Source organism: Theropithecus gelada, chromosome 16 (assembly GCF_003255815.1).
Source record: "Theropithecus gelada isolate Dixy chromosome 16, Tgel_1.0, whole genome shotgun sequence".
NCBI classification, from domain to species: Eukaryota; Metazoa; Chordata; class Mammalia; order Primates; family Cercopithecidae; genus Theropithecus; species Theropithecus gelada.
The window spans coordinates 33338953-33351127 of record NC_037684.1 but is presented as its reverse complement, the minus strand read 5'-3'; the positions used below and the strand labels follow the sequence as shown (position 1 = coordinate 33351127).

The 12175-nt window shown below is 52.9% G+C and overlaps 1 protein-coding gene across 5 annotated transcripts in view; it reads left to right on the top strand.

Moving 5' to 3' along the window:
• DCAKD (dephospho-CoA kinase domain containing) overlaps window positions 1–10776 on the top strand; it is a 32584-nt gene extending 21808 nt beyond the window's left edge. For all 5 annotated transcript variants that reach the window (XM_025363883.1, XM_025363880.1, XM_025363884.1 and 2 more), the window contains exons 4-5: window positions 4058–4145; window positions 9185–10776. In XM_025363883.1, the coding sequence (XP_025219668.1) occupies window positions 4058–4145; window positions 9185–9476 (380 nt within the window). In that variant the 3' untranslated portion in view covers window positions 9477–10776. The remainder of the gene's footprint in view (window positions 1–4057; window positions 4146–9184) is intronic.
• Window positions 10777–12175: the final 1399 nt, after the last annotated feature.

Sequence of the window (12175 nt, the reverse complement as noted above, 5' to 3'; positions counted from 1 at the left end):
GAGGTGGCGGGCGCCTGTAGTCCCAGCTACTCAGGAGGCTGAGGCAGGAGAATGGCGTGAACCCGGGAGGTGGAGCTTGCAGTGAGCTGAGATCCGGCCACTGCACTCCAGCCTGGGCGACAGAGCGAGACTCCGTCTCAAAAAAAAAAAAAAAAAAAAAGAGAAGAGACACATGAGGCTTTCGAGCCATGAGCCCAGGAAGTAAGTTGGTTTTTCCGGTAGGGATGGGAGTAATAAGAGCTGGTGAATAATGGAGCCATAGATCTGAGTTCAAATCCCAACCCTGACAGTTTCTAGCTGTGTGACCTCATTGAGTGATCTAGCCCGCAGCTCACTTTTTCATCTGTGCAGCGGGGATAATAATCTAACATGAGGCTGGGCACAGTGGCTCGTGCCTGTAATCCCAGCACTTTGGGAGGCTGAGGTAGGCAGATCACTTGCAGTCAGGAGTTCAAGACCAGCCTGGCCAACGTGGTGAAACCCTGTTTCTACTAAAAATACAAAAATTAGCTGGGCATGGTGGTGTGCACCTGTAATCCCAGCTACTTGGGAGGTTGAGGCAGGAGAATCGCTTTAACCTGAGAAGTGGAGGTTGCAGTGAACCGAGATTGCACCCTGTACTCAGACTGTCTGGGCAACAGAGCAAGACTCCATCTCAAAAAAAAAAAAAAGAAAAGAAAAAGAAAAATTCCAACGTGAGCATGTTAGGAAGACTGAGGGTCCAGGTCAGTGACTGTCAGTTATCACACATGTAAACTGCAGTCAGGGGCAGGTTTGGGTCTGGCTGAGCCATCTGGGAAAGCAAGTTTGTAGACTGCAAATTGGAGAGGGACCAAGATGGCCAGGGCGGGTGGGGAAAGGGTGCTACGTGGGGACTATCCTCTGCAGCTTGGGCTCCATAGAGAGTTAGGTGCAGGTGTGGGGACAGCCAGGCAGTGCCCAGATGGAAAAGAGGGGAGTATTTGAAAAGGAGGGGCCTGGGGCCAGTTGGCAAGAACCTTCTTCCAAGCTATATGCCACGGTGCAAGCCCTGTTCTTTTTTATTTTATTTTATTTTTAGAGATGAGGTCTCACTATGCTGGCCAGAGTGGTCTCAAACTCCTGGCCTCAAGCAATCCTCCCACCTTGTCCTCCCAAAGTGCTGGGATTACAGGCATGAGCCACAGCACCTGGCCTAAGCTGTGTTCTTCAGGACAGCATTGCACAGGGGTGGCCTGATGCTTACTTTCCAGGATGGGATCAATCACCAGGAGAAGTGGGAGAGAGGATAGAGGGAGGTGGCTTGGAAACTGGCAAAAGGCTGGCCTAGGGCTGCTGGAGATTTGCCTGCCAGCCTTTGGCACATGTGGCCTCCAGCCTGGTCCTCCGAGTTGAAGGCCTGGCTGCCTGTCTCCCCACTCTCAGTCATTACACTGAGACTTTACTTCCACAAGAGTATGGGGGAGGTTTTTTTTTTTATTTTTATTTTTTGAGATGGAGTCTCACTCTGTCACCCAGGCTGGAGTGCAGTGGCGCGATCTCGGCTCACTGCAACCTCCCTTGCCAGGTTCAAGCGATTCTTCTGCCCCCAGCCTCCCGAGTGGCTGGGACTACAGGCATACGCCGCCACACCTGGTTAATTTTTGTATTTTTAGTAGAGATGGGGTTTCACTCTATTAGCCAGGCTGGTCTCAAACTCCTGACCTCATGATCTGCCTGCCTCGCCCTCCCAAAGTTCTGGGATTATAAGCTTGAGCCACTGTTCTGGCTGGGGGAGCTTTTTACACTGTGACCATGGCCAAGCCCCTTATTCTGTCATGCCTTGAGTGGGCAACCTCCCCCACCCTCATCCCCCTCTGGCCAGTACCTGCCTCCAAATGAGGGATGACTCAACAGACATCCATGATGCTGACCCCAACCCCCTCCCGGCCGGGCTGGAGCTGGCTCCCACATCTTGCCTGCTGAACCAATGTGTATGCTCCTTCTCAGCACTGCGCCACAGGCCTCCTCCCTGCCTCCCTCAAGGAGAGTCCTCCCTCTGGACTCTTTGTGCTGCCTCCTATGCTGCACCAGTATCCTTCCTGTCCCCCACCCAGAGTGAAGTCGTCTGCCTTTCATTCCTGCCCTTTCTGCATTCTCTCCCAGGCCAGTTACCAGTGCATCTGCAGGGCTTCCAGGCGGCACTGGCTCTCCCCTTCTGAAATTAAACATCGGATAATGTCACCCGCTCCAAAGCTCTTTCACTGTGTCATCCACCCAGCCTCCCGCCTCCCCAACCACCACCACTTAAATAAAAGCCAGAGAGCCCTTTTCAGCTCGATAAGGTGAAAAATGGGGACGACAGCTGTGGCTTCCACAGTCCCAGTTTTTCCCTGATGAGTATAACAAATACAACTGTCAAAGTTGGTATAATCAAACGTCAGATAAGATCACCAGCTGTTGGGGACTTCTCTGTGTAGGCAGACGGATGTCTTAATAGAGTCAGGATGGTTTGCAGAGCTTATCAAGCAGGAGGGATGTGACAGCTGAATAGCCCTTTGCTGGTGAACCAAAGCGCTGACCATGTACTCCCCAGAGGGGCCGGAGAAAGGACGGCGAGGGGAGAGGAAGTGATGGGAGCTAAGCAGGAAAGGGAGATAAGAGTCCCAGAGAGGATCTGGTCTGTCTTGGCTTCTGCTCCAAGTTGGGGGGCGCACCGCACTGCTGGCCTCCCCCTGCAGCAGTAACTATCATTTTGGGGCACCTAGCGAGGAACTGGTGAAGGGTGCTGCATGGTTCACATGTATTCAAGGCTCATTTCATCTTTACTATCATCCTGTGAAGTAGGTATTCTTTTTACTCATTTACACAGATGAGGTTTATATAGAAGGGGGCCCAAGGTCACATGGTGGGGAAGCGGGGGACTACCAACCAAGGTGTACCATCAGAGCCCATGGTTTTAACCCCTTTGTTCAACTGTGGGCTTCTCTTGGGCTTACTGAGCAGCAGGTCCTGGGGAACAGGAAACCAAGCAGCTGAGATTGCCACCCCCTACCCCTATTGTCCTTGCATCACTTTGAGTGCCAGTTGCCCGTGCCACCCCTGGAATTGGTGTGATATGTGTCTGGTTCTGTGCTTGGAAGTGTTTGGAGTGGGATGCTCCAAGGGTGCAGTCTCCTGCCCCAGCCAGGCCAGGGGTCTCTGGGCAGAGAAGCATTTCCCTGTCCGTTACCCTCCTTGCTATCCTGGAGCCCTCCCAGCTTTGTACCCATGCACAGGGGTCACTGACCTAAAAAGAACGAGGAGCGTGTAGCCCACAGCAGCCTAGGGATGTGCTCATTCACAGTGGGTGGGGGTGCCTCCCTTGACTGGCCTTGGCTTATAGTAGGAGGTCCAGCCAGTGCCTTTTACCCTGCGGGAGTGTTATACAGTATTAGTCATAACTGTGCCCTCTGCCTCCAGATCCAGGCCTTACCCTGGCTGTAGGTCTGCCTCTGATGGGAGAAGCAGCTTCCTTCTGCTGGTGCTGCCCCCATGTGAGCCTCTCATGGAGAGTTGGTAGAGACAGCCCACCTTGGCTCTTGTCAGCAGAGCTGGGCCTGCAACCGGCTTTTTGGGGAGAACCTATCTTTTGGGTGTTTTGTTTGTTTGTTTGTTTGTTTGTTTTTTCTGAGAAATAACAACTTGAGATTTAAGATCAAGGTGAACTAAACCCTTAGTGCCTTCCCTGATCACCTCCTTGCCTCACACGGCCTGAGGCCTCTGCTTCAGCCCGCACAGTAGAATCTCCGTCTTCTTGTGCTGTGCTGGTCCTCATTCGTGGAATCCTCATCTTCACCTTCTCATTTTCAAGTATCAAAAGACCTGCCCCCCACTTTTCAAGGCCAGCACAAATGACAGCCCTTCTACAAGGTCTTCCCTGATCAGCCATCCAGAAATGATTTTTTGCAGCCTTCTGCTCTGCACGGCATTGGAACCGGCTAGTGTGCAGGGTATGTGTGTCCTTGGAAGGCCCCTTGGACGGTAGGGCCCAGCGTATCATCAGTCCCCAGCATGTGCTTGCAGAATTGAACTTGGGGGTTTTCCAACCTCTCCCCAGGATACCGCTACGTGATTCTGGATATCCCCCTACTGTTTGAGACCAAGAAGTTGCTCAAGTACATGAAGCACACCGTGGTAGTATACTGGTGAGTGACCACTGGGGTATCTGGGAAACAGCCCACATCATTTTGCACTTTGCCCTTTCCCCATGGGGCGGCCAGGAGGCATGGGGGTTTGGGCAGCAGTGCCCAGGGTGTGTAGAAACCAACCTTTGTGCCTCATGCAGATAATCCTGGGGGCAGGTATGGAAAGGGATGGCCCCCGGGCTTCTCTAGTGTTTGGGGAGCGCTCCCCCTGCTGGCCATTGCAGGTACTTCAGCCCAGATGCCTGGCCTCGCCCTGGGCCACTGTTACTCAGTGGCTCCTTCTTCCTCCTGTAGCACTTTTATTACTTTGCACAGTTTGCCTGTCAGTGGGAGGTGGTCAGGACAGGTGTTGATATTCCTGAGTTACTGAAGATAAAATTAGAGAGGGGGCAGTTACGGAATGTGTCCAGGGTTACCCTTTGGCAACACCTGTTATGAGCAGAAGGTTTCGTGGAAGGGACTGTCACAGCCCAGCTAAGGAAGGAGCTTTGTTCTCAGAATTCCCCAGGACATGGAGCCAACCAGAATCCAGGTTTGACAAACAGAGGAGGATCAACCTGTGAGGGAAAATGAGTCCCTGTCCCAGTGGGGTGAGAGAGGAGAGGAGTCCGCAGGTTATCTCTGCCACCCAGAAACTTCCTGGATGCCACCCACAAGGACAGGAGACACACAGGTGGGCACTTGGCTCTGGCGGCATTTTGGGCGTAGGTTGACTCTCAAGAGCTTAAGGCATAGGAGGCTCCCAGCACACTGGAGGCGTAGCCTGGAGTACTCAGTGCCCTGAAAATTCCCTTGCCTTTCCCCCTGGGTCCCCATGGGCTCTCATTGAAAGCCCAGTCTGAATCCCTTGAGCCCAATGCAGGGACGCAGGCATCCTCTCAGCTCCCCCACCGGGCCGTGCTGCCTCACGTGAGTAAACTCGCAGCCTCTTTGGGTTCTTCATTCCCTGTTTGTGAGGCTGTCAACTAAGGTCAGGCAGACCCCACGAAGACCTGAAATTCTCTTCGCCTTAGTAGCACAATTGGAACTTTGTACCTAGGGATAAAAACTTTTTTTTTTTTAAAGGATCTTAGAGGCCAGGTGCAGTGGCTCACGACTGTAATCCCACCACTTTGGGAGGCCGACGTGGGTGAATCACCTGAGGTCAGGAGTTCGAGACCAGCCTGGCCAACATGGCGAAACCCCGTCTCTACTAAAAATACAAAAACTAGCCAGACGTTGTGGCAGGTACCTGTAATCCCAGCTGCTTGGGAGGCTGAGGCCAGAGAATCGCTTGAACCCAGGAGGCGGAGGTTGCAGTGAACAGAGATTGTACCATTGCACTCCAGCCTGCACGACAAAAGCAAGCAAAACTCCATCTCAAAAAAAAGGCCGGGTGCAGTGGCTCACACCTGTAACCCCAGCACTTTGGGAGGCCAAGGCGGGTGGATCACCTGAGGTCAGGAGTTCAAGACCAGCCTGACCAACATGGAGAAACCCCGTCTCTACTAAAAATACAAAAATTAGCCAGGCATGGTGGTGCGTGCCTGTAATCCCAGCTACTTGGGAGGCTGAGGTAGGGGAATTGCTTGAACCCAGGAGATGGAGGTTGCAGTGAGCCAAGATTGCGCCATTGCACTCCAGCCTGGGCAACAAGAATGAAACCCTGTCTCAAAAAAAAAAAAAGAAAAAAAACACAAAGGCCGAGCGCGGTGGCTCACGCCTGTAATCCCAGCACTTTGGGAGGCCAAGGTGGGTGGGTCATGAGGTCAGGAGATCATGACCATCCTGGCTAACACAGTGAAACCCCGTCTCTACTGAAAATACAAAAAAGAATTAGCTGAGCATGGTGGCGGGTGACTGTAGTCCCAGCTATTCGGGAGGATGAGGCAGGAGAATGACATGAACCCTGGAGGTGGAGCTTGCAGTGAGCTGAGATTGCACCACTGCACTCCAGTCTGGGCGACAGAGCGAGACTCCGTCTCAAAAAAATAAAAGAAAAAGGATCTTAGAGTGTAGAGGAGAAGACAGACAGAGCAGGGGCCGACACCTGCATGTGCAGTCGCCAGATGACCCTGCGCCCACCTCTGGCTGTTTGTCCTTCCTGTGCTTTGCTTTTTTTTTTTTTTTGAGTTGGAGTCTCACTCTGTCACCCAGGCTGGAGTGCTCAGCTCACTGCAATCTCTGCCTCCCAGGTTCAAGTGATTCTCCTGCCTCAGCCTCCTGAGTAGCTGGGATTACAGGCACATGCCACCATGCCCGGCTAAGTTTTGTATTTTTAGTAGAGACGGGATTTCACCATGTTGGTCAGGCTGGTCTTGAACTCCTGTCCTCGTGATCCTCCTGCCTCAGCCTCCCAAAGTGCTGGGATTACAGGCATAAGCCACTGTGCCCGACCCTTCCTGTGCTTTTCTTTGAGGTTGGTTTGTTTGCCAAGAGCAGAGGTGGCCATCGGTTTTGGTGGGTGAGTGGGGCTTTGTTGATCCTGTGTGCTCTCCAGGAAACCTTCAGCCCCACTCACCAGCCAGAGGAGCCTTTGCCAGGGTCCTGGGTGCCACTCATGCCCTGCTTTCGTGGGTGTGGGTGTATAACTCGAGAGATGCCAGAGAGGTGGTGATGCTTTTCACCAAAGGGATCTAGGCTTTACAAAAATAAGGACTCCCTTGTGGATTTCTTCAACTGAGAGACTACCCCTGATGCATTTGAAGTAACTTAGGACATCTCCCAAAGTGTGATTGTACCAAAACATTATTTCATGCTGTTTTCTTTTTTTTTAAGACAGAGTGTCACTTTGTCACTCAGGCTGGAGTGCAGTGGCATGACCACAGCTTACTACAGCCTCAACCTCCTGGGCTCAAGAAGTCCTCCCACCTCAGCCTCTTGAGTAGCTGGGATTGCAAGCATGCATCATCACACTTGACTAATTTATTTTTTGTAGAGATTGGGTCTTGCTGTGTGGCCCAGGCTGGTCTCAAGCTCCTGGGTTCAGTGATCCTCCTCCTTGGCCTCCCAAAGTGCTGGGATTATAGGCATGAGCCACTGTGCCCAGCCAATTTCATGTTTTTGAAAAATTTGTCGATTGTGGAATAAGTGGGTAAAAATCCTATTACCACAAATTGTACCAAGCCTTAGACTAACTAGGATGGGACCATTTCTGAACCCCAGGAAGGGCTGTTGGAGGTGCTGCCCCACATCCAGGAGGCTCTGGTCTGGGCCACACCTTCAGGAGGACGTACACCTACTGGGAGCCCCAGGCCATCTCCATTCTCACACCAGATTCTCCAACCCACAGATATGTGGTCTCCCTGATGAAGGCTGGATTTAGTTGTTCTCAGCCAGGCAGGTATTGGCCCCACAATGGCAACAGTACACTGAACCCATAACAGAGGAAATCTATAGCTTGTGTAGTTCATTTTCATGGCGAGTGGCTGCACTTGTTTCTGGCCTCACTTGGTCTGCTTCCCAGAATCCCTAAGGGACCAAACTGCCGAGGTGGGAGGATCGCTTGAGCCGAGGAGTTTGAGACCAGTGTAGGCAACACAGCAAGACGTCGTCTCTATATTTATTTAAAAAAAAAAAAAACAGCACACGCAGTGGCTGACGCCTGTAATCCCAGCACTTTGGGAGGCCGATGCAGGTGGATCACCTGAGGTCAGGATGGCCAACATGGTGAAACCCCATCTCTACTAAAAATGCAAAAATTAGCCAGGCATGGTGTTGCATGCATGTAATCCCAGCTACTTGGGAGGCTGAGGCAGGAAGATCTCTTGAACCCAGGAGGCAGAGGCTACAGTGAGCAGAGATTGTGCCACTGCACTCCAGCCTGGGCAAGCGAGACTCCATCTCAAAAACAAAAAAACAAAATACAAAAATTAGCTGGGTGTGGTGGCACATGCTGGTAATCCCTGCTACTCAGGAGGCTGAGGCAGGAGAATCATTTGAACCCAGAGGGTAGAGGTTGCAGTGAGCCAAGATCATGCCACTACACTCCAGCCTGGGCGACAGAGTGAGATGCTGTCTCAGAAAAAAAAAAAAAAAAAGAAGGAACCAAACTGTAGTGATCAAACCCTTCCATTTTATAACTGGGAAAACTCAGGCCTAGTGACACGGCAGAAAGACCCCAAATGGTAGAAAACAGCTGCTGCAACCCTTTCTGCTCTTCTCCTCATTGAGGGGCTGAAGTAGCTCTTAGAGCTAGAGGGGTGTTAGAGATAACCCCGCTCGGAGGACTGACTGTAGCCCAAGGCAAGAGAGGGAGTTTCCTGAGGAAGGACCCAGATGGTGACCTCAGGGTGGGTGAAGGAGGTATTCTTTAAATTTCTCTTGGAGTTGGGAGACTTGGTATTGTCCAACCTAATCTGCAGTGCTGAATCCTGTCCCACAACTAAGGGGACAAATTCTCATGTCCTTGATCCTCTTTGAAGCACCTTGGGCTTGTCTGTCCCACATGATCAGTGGCATTAAGCACAACAGATACCATCTCAGCACAGTCCTTTAAATGTTCAGGGGAGTGGTGTAGCAGCAAGGAGAGGGGTCTTTGTGATGGCCCAAGGAGATATTTTTGATACTGCAGGCCCAGGCCCCCAGGGGAACCGCAGGAAGCGTCTAGCTCACAGGCATAGGCCTTTCAGTAAAGGTCACCCATCCAGGGATCCAGGATGTAGCCGGTTCCAGGTGATGAAATCTTCCCACTTTATGACTGGGGAATCTCAGGTCTAGTAGCAAAGCAAAGAGACCCCAGATGGCAAAACAAAAACAAAAACAAAAACAAAACAACCTGTGGCCAGAGTTCCCCTCCTTGTTTGTATTAAGGGGTTTTGGTAGCCCATAGAGCTCTGGAGTCCTCGCAGTGAGTGGAGTGGGGTGGGCGGCAGCCAGAGAGCTTCCAGGCCTCCCTCCCTGGCTGTGGGACCCTGAGTAGCCCAGAGCAGGGTAGGGCTGGAGGGAAGATCCAGTCCCCATACTCTCTGCTCCAGGCTGGGCCTGGCAGGGCTGCCTAACCCTGTAACTTGGGGTGAGAGGGAGGCAGGACCTACAGTGCCCTTTTGCCCTGTCCTTAGTGACCGGGACACACAGCTGGCACGGCTGATGCGGCGGAACAGCCTGAACCGCAAGGACGCAGAGGCCCGCATCAATGCCCAGCTGCCCCTGACAGACAAGGCCCGCATGGCCCGCCATGTCCTAGACAACTCGGGCGAGTGGAGCGTCACCAAACGCCAGGTCATCCTCTTGCACGCTGAGTTGGAACGCTCCCTGGAATACCTGCCTCTGAGGCTCGGGGTCCTCACAGGGCTCGCTGCCATTGCCAGCCTCCTCTACCTGCTCACCCGCTACCTTCTGCCTTACGCCTAGCCAGGCACTCAAGGCAGGGAGCCCCAGGCCTCCATCTGTCTCCTTGGAGGCTGAAGGCAGGTACACATCCTGTTTCCTCCCAGCTCCCTCCACACCCACACCCACCCACCCACACACACACACACACACACACGGACTCTCTGAACTGGGGCTGGGCCTCTGTACCAGGCCATCCCTTCTCTGGAGTGTATCCTGTTTGAGGTCAAGAAACAGCCTGCTCTCCTTCCCACCTTCCCCAAGCACCACCTACAGAACAGCAGCTGTGATGGTGTGTGAAAGCAGCAGTCAGAGACTGCTATACATTTCTGTGGGCGGGGGTAGGGAGTACTGGCTCTGTGGCCCTCCTCAGAGCTGGGAGGCAAAGGGTTCACTGGGCTTGAACCCTCTCTGAGCACCTAACCCATTATGGCTTAAACCTCCTCAGTGGACCACGGAAAATCATGTTGGACCAAGGGTTTCCATGTTCAAACAGAGTCAACAAGGCCCTCCCCTAGGTTGAGCTCCCGGCCAGCACGCAGCAAGGATTCTCTCGTGGGTAACGCTGTAGCAGGCAGGGCCAGCCTCTTCTGGGAGACCCCTCTCCCCATGTAGGGTTTGTGCAGTGCTCTCACATCCTGCTCATTGCCTCCCACCTGCTCCTCACCTGGACCTCTTGTTACTCCATGTGCACCATGCTTGCTATTTCTTGCCTCTGTGCCTTCAACCTGCTGCTCCTGGTCTGGGATACCTTTTATTTTCTTTATTTCTTTTTCTCTCTCTTTTTTTTTTTTTTTTTTTTTAAACATACAACTAACTCTCAGTTCAGGCACTGTCTGAAGCCCCAGGCTGGGTTAGGTGGTCTAGGATACCAACTCCCCGTCAATGTTTCACCTTAATCCAACAGTACGGTAATTAGCCAAAAGTTGCCTGGTTTTTCCTACTAGACTGTAAGCCCTCAGGGGACAGGGACAGTGTCTTACTCATCTCTGTGTTCTTAGTGCACAGCCTGGCCCGCTGTTGTTTAATAAAGTGTGTTGATCTGAAATGCCCCAGACCAACCAAGGTTCCCAGACTTGGCTTCTTCCCACACCGGACTGGAGTCCTCCCAGAGCCCAGCGGGAGGGAGGGCCCCAGGAGGTACACTCACCATCAGGCTTCTCCCTGGGTCCCAGTAGGACTGCAGCCAGGCCCAAGGTACCTTTGTGAGACGTGGATAGAGGGGCTGGGGCAGCTTCACACCTTGCCCTGCCTCCCCATCTGCCTTCCCCATCCCAATTAGACCAGCGCAGACATCAGCCTTCCCTGCCAGGGCCTGCAGACCTGCTGATGTGTTGATCCTGCAGCCAGAAGCCTATTAAGGCTAGAAATGAGTGTGACGGATGCGAATGCTGTGGTGGCCATACTTAGTGCCCCCTTTCCCAGAGCTGCTTGTGCTGAGTCTAGCTCATTAACTTCCTGCAAACCCCTAAGGGGCAAAGAAGGGCCAGGTAAGGCAGTGGTGGGCTGCCGGATGGGTGGCCAGGCAGGATGCGGGTGGCAGGAGCCTGCCACTCCCTCCGTTTGGTGCGATCCTACAGGAGGGAAAGGAGAGGGAAGGTATGGACCCCCACAGTGCCCTGTCACCCCAATAATTGAGGAAATGGCACTTCCTTGTATCCACAGTATGCCAGGCAGTGCTGGATGTGTAAGGCCCTATAGTTAACATAACACTGATTATTTCTATCCCAGGCTCAGAAAGCTGGATTTGGTCCAGGTTGCAGAGCCAGGCTTCTGAACTCTCTTCTGTGCCCTGAGCCTCTTGTCAGGAGGAGCTGGAGCCTGGGGTTGGGGCTGGGGCTGGGGTTCTGGCTCCGCTTGCCATGTGACCTCCTGCCTTTAGGGTTTTTTTGTTGTTGAGACGGAGTCTCGCCCTGTCGCCCAGGCTGGAGTGCAGTGGCGCCATCTCTGCTCACTGCAAGCTCCGCCTCCCAGGTTCATGCCATTCTCCTGCCTCAGCCTCCCGAGTAGCTGGGACTATCGGCGCCTGCCATCACGCCCAGCCAATTTTTTTTTTTTTTTTTTTTTGAGACGGAGTCTGGCTCTGTCGCCCAGGCTGGGGTGCAGTGGCCGGATCTCAGCTCACTGCAAGCTCCACCTCCCGGGTTTACGCCATTCTCCTGCCTCAGCCTCCCGAGTAGCTGGGACTACAGGCGCCCGCCACCTCGCCCGGCTAGTTTTTTGTATTTTTTAGTAGAGATGGGGTTTCACCGTGTTAGCCAGGATGGTCTCGATCTCCTGACCTCGTGATCCACCCGTCTCGGCCTCCCAAAGTGCTGGGATTACAGGCTTGAGCCACCGCACCCGGCCAACCAGCCAATTTTTTGTGTATGTATATGTATGTATGTATATGTGTGTGTGTGTGTGTGTGTGTGTGTGTGTATATATTTTTTAGTGGAGACGGGGTTTCACTGTGTTAGCCAGGATAGTCTCGATCTCCTGATCTCGTAATCCGCCCGCCTTGGTTCCCAAACTGCTGGGATTACAGGCGTGAGCCACCGCACCCGGCCCCGCCTTTAGTTTCTACTCAAACATCATAAGGCTTCATAGTGGAGGACACTGAAAACCCTTAGCAAACTGTAAAGTTCCAGAGAATTAACTTCTTCCCTGACCCAGTGAGCTGAGCTTGAAGCAGGAATGTCAGAGCATGGCAGGTGTGGAGAAACCTCTGATTCGACCCTGCC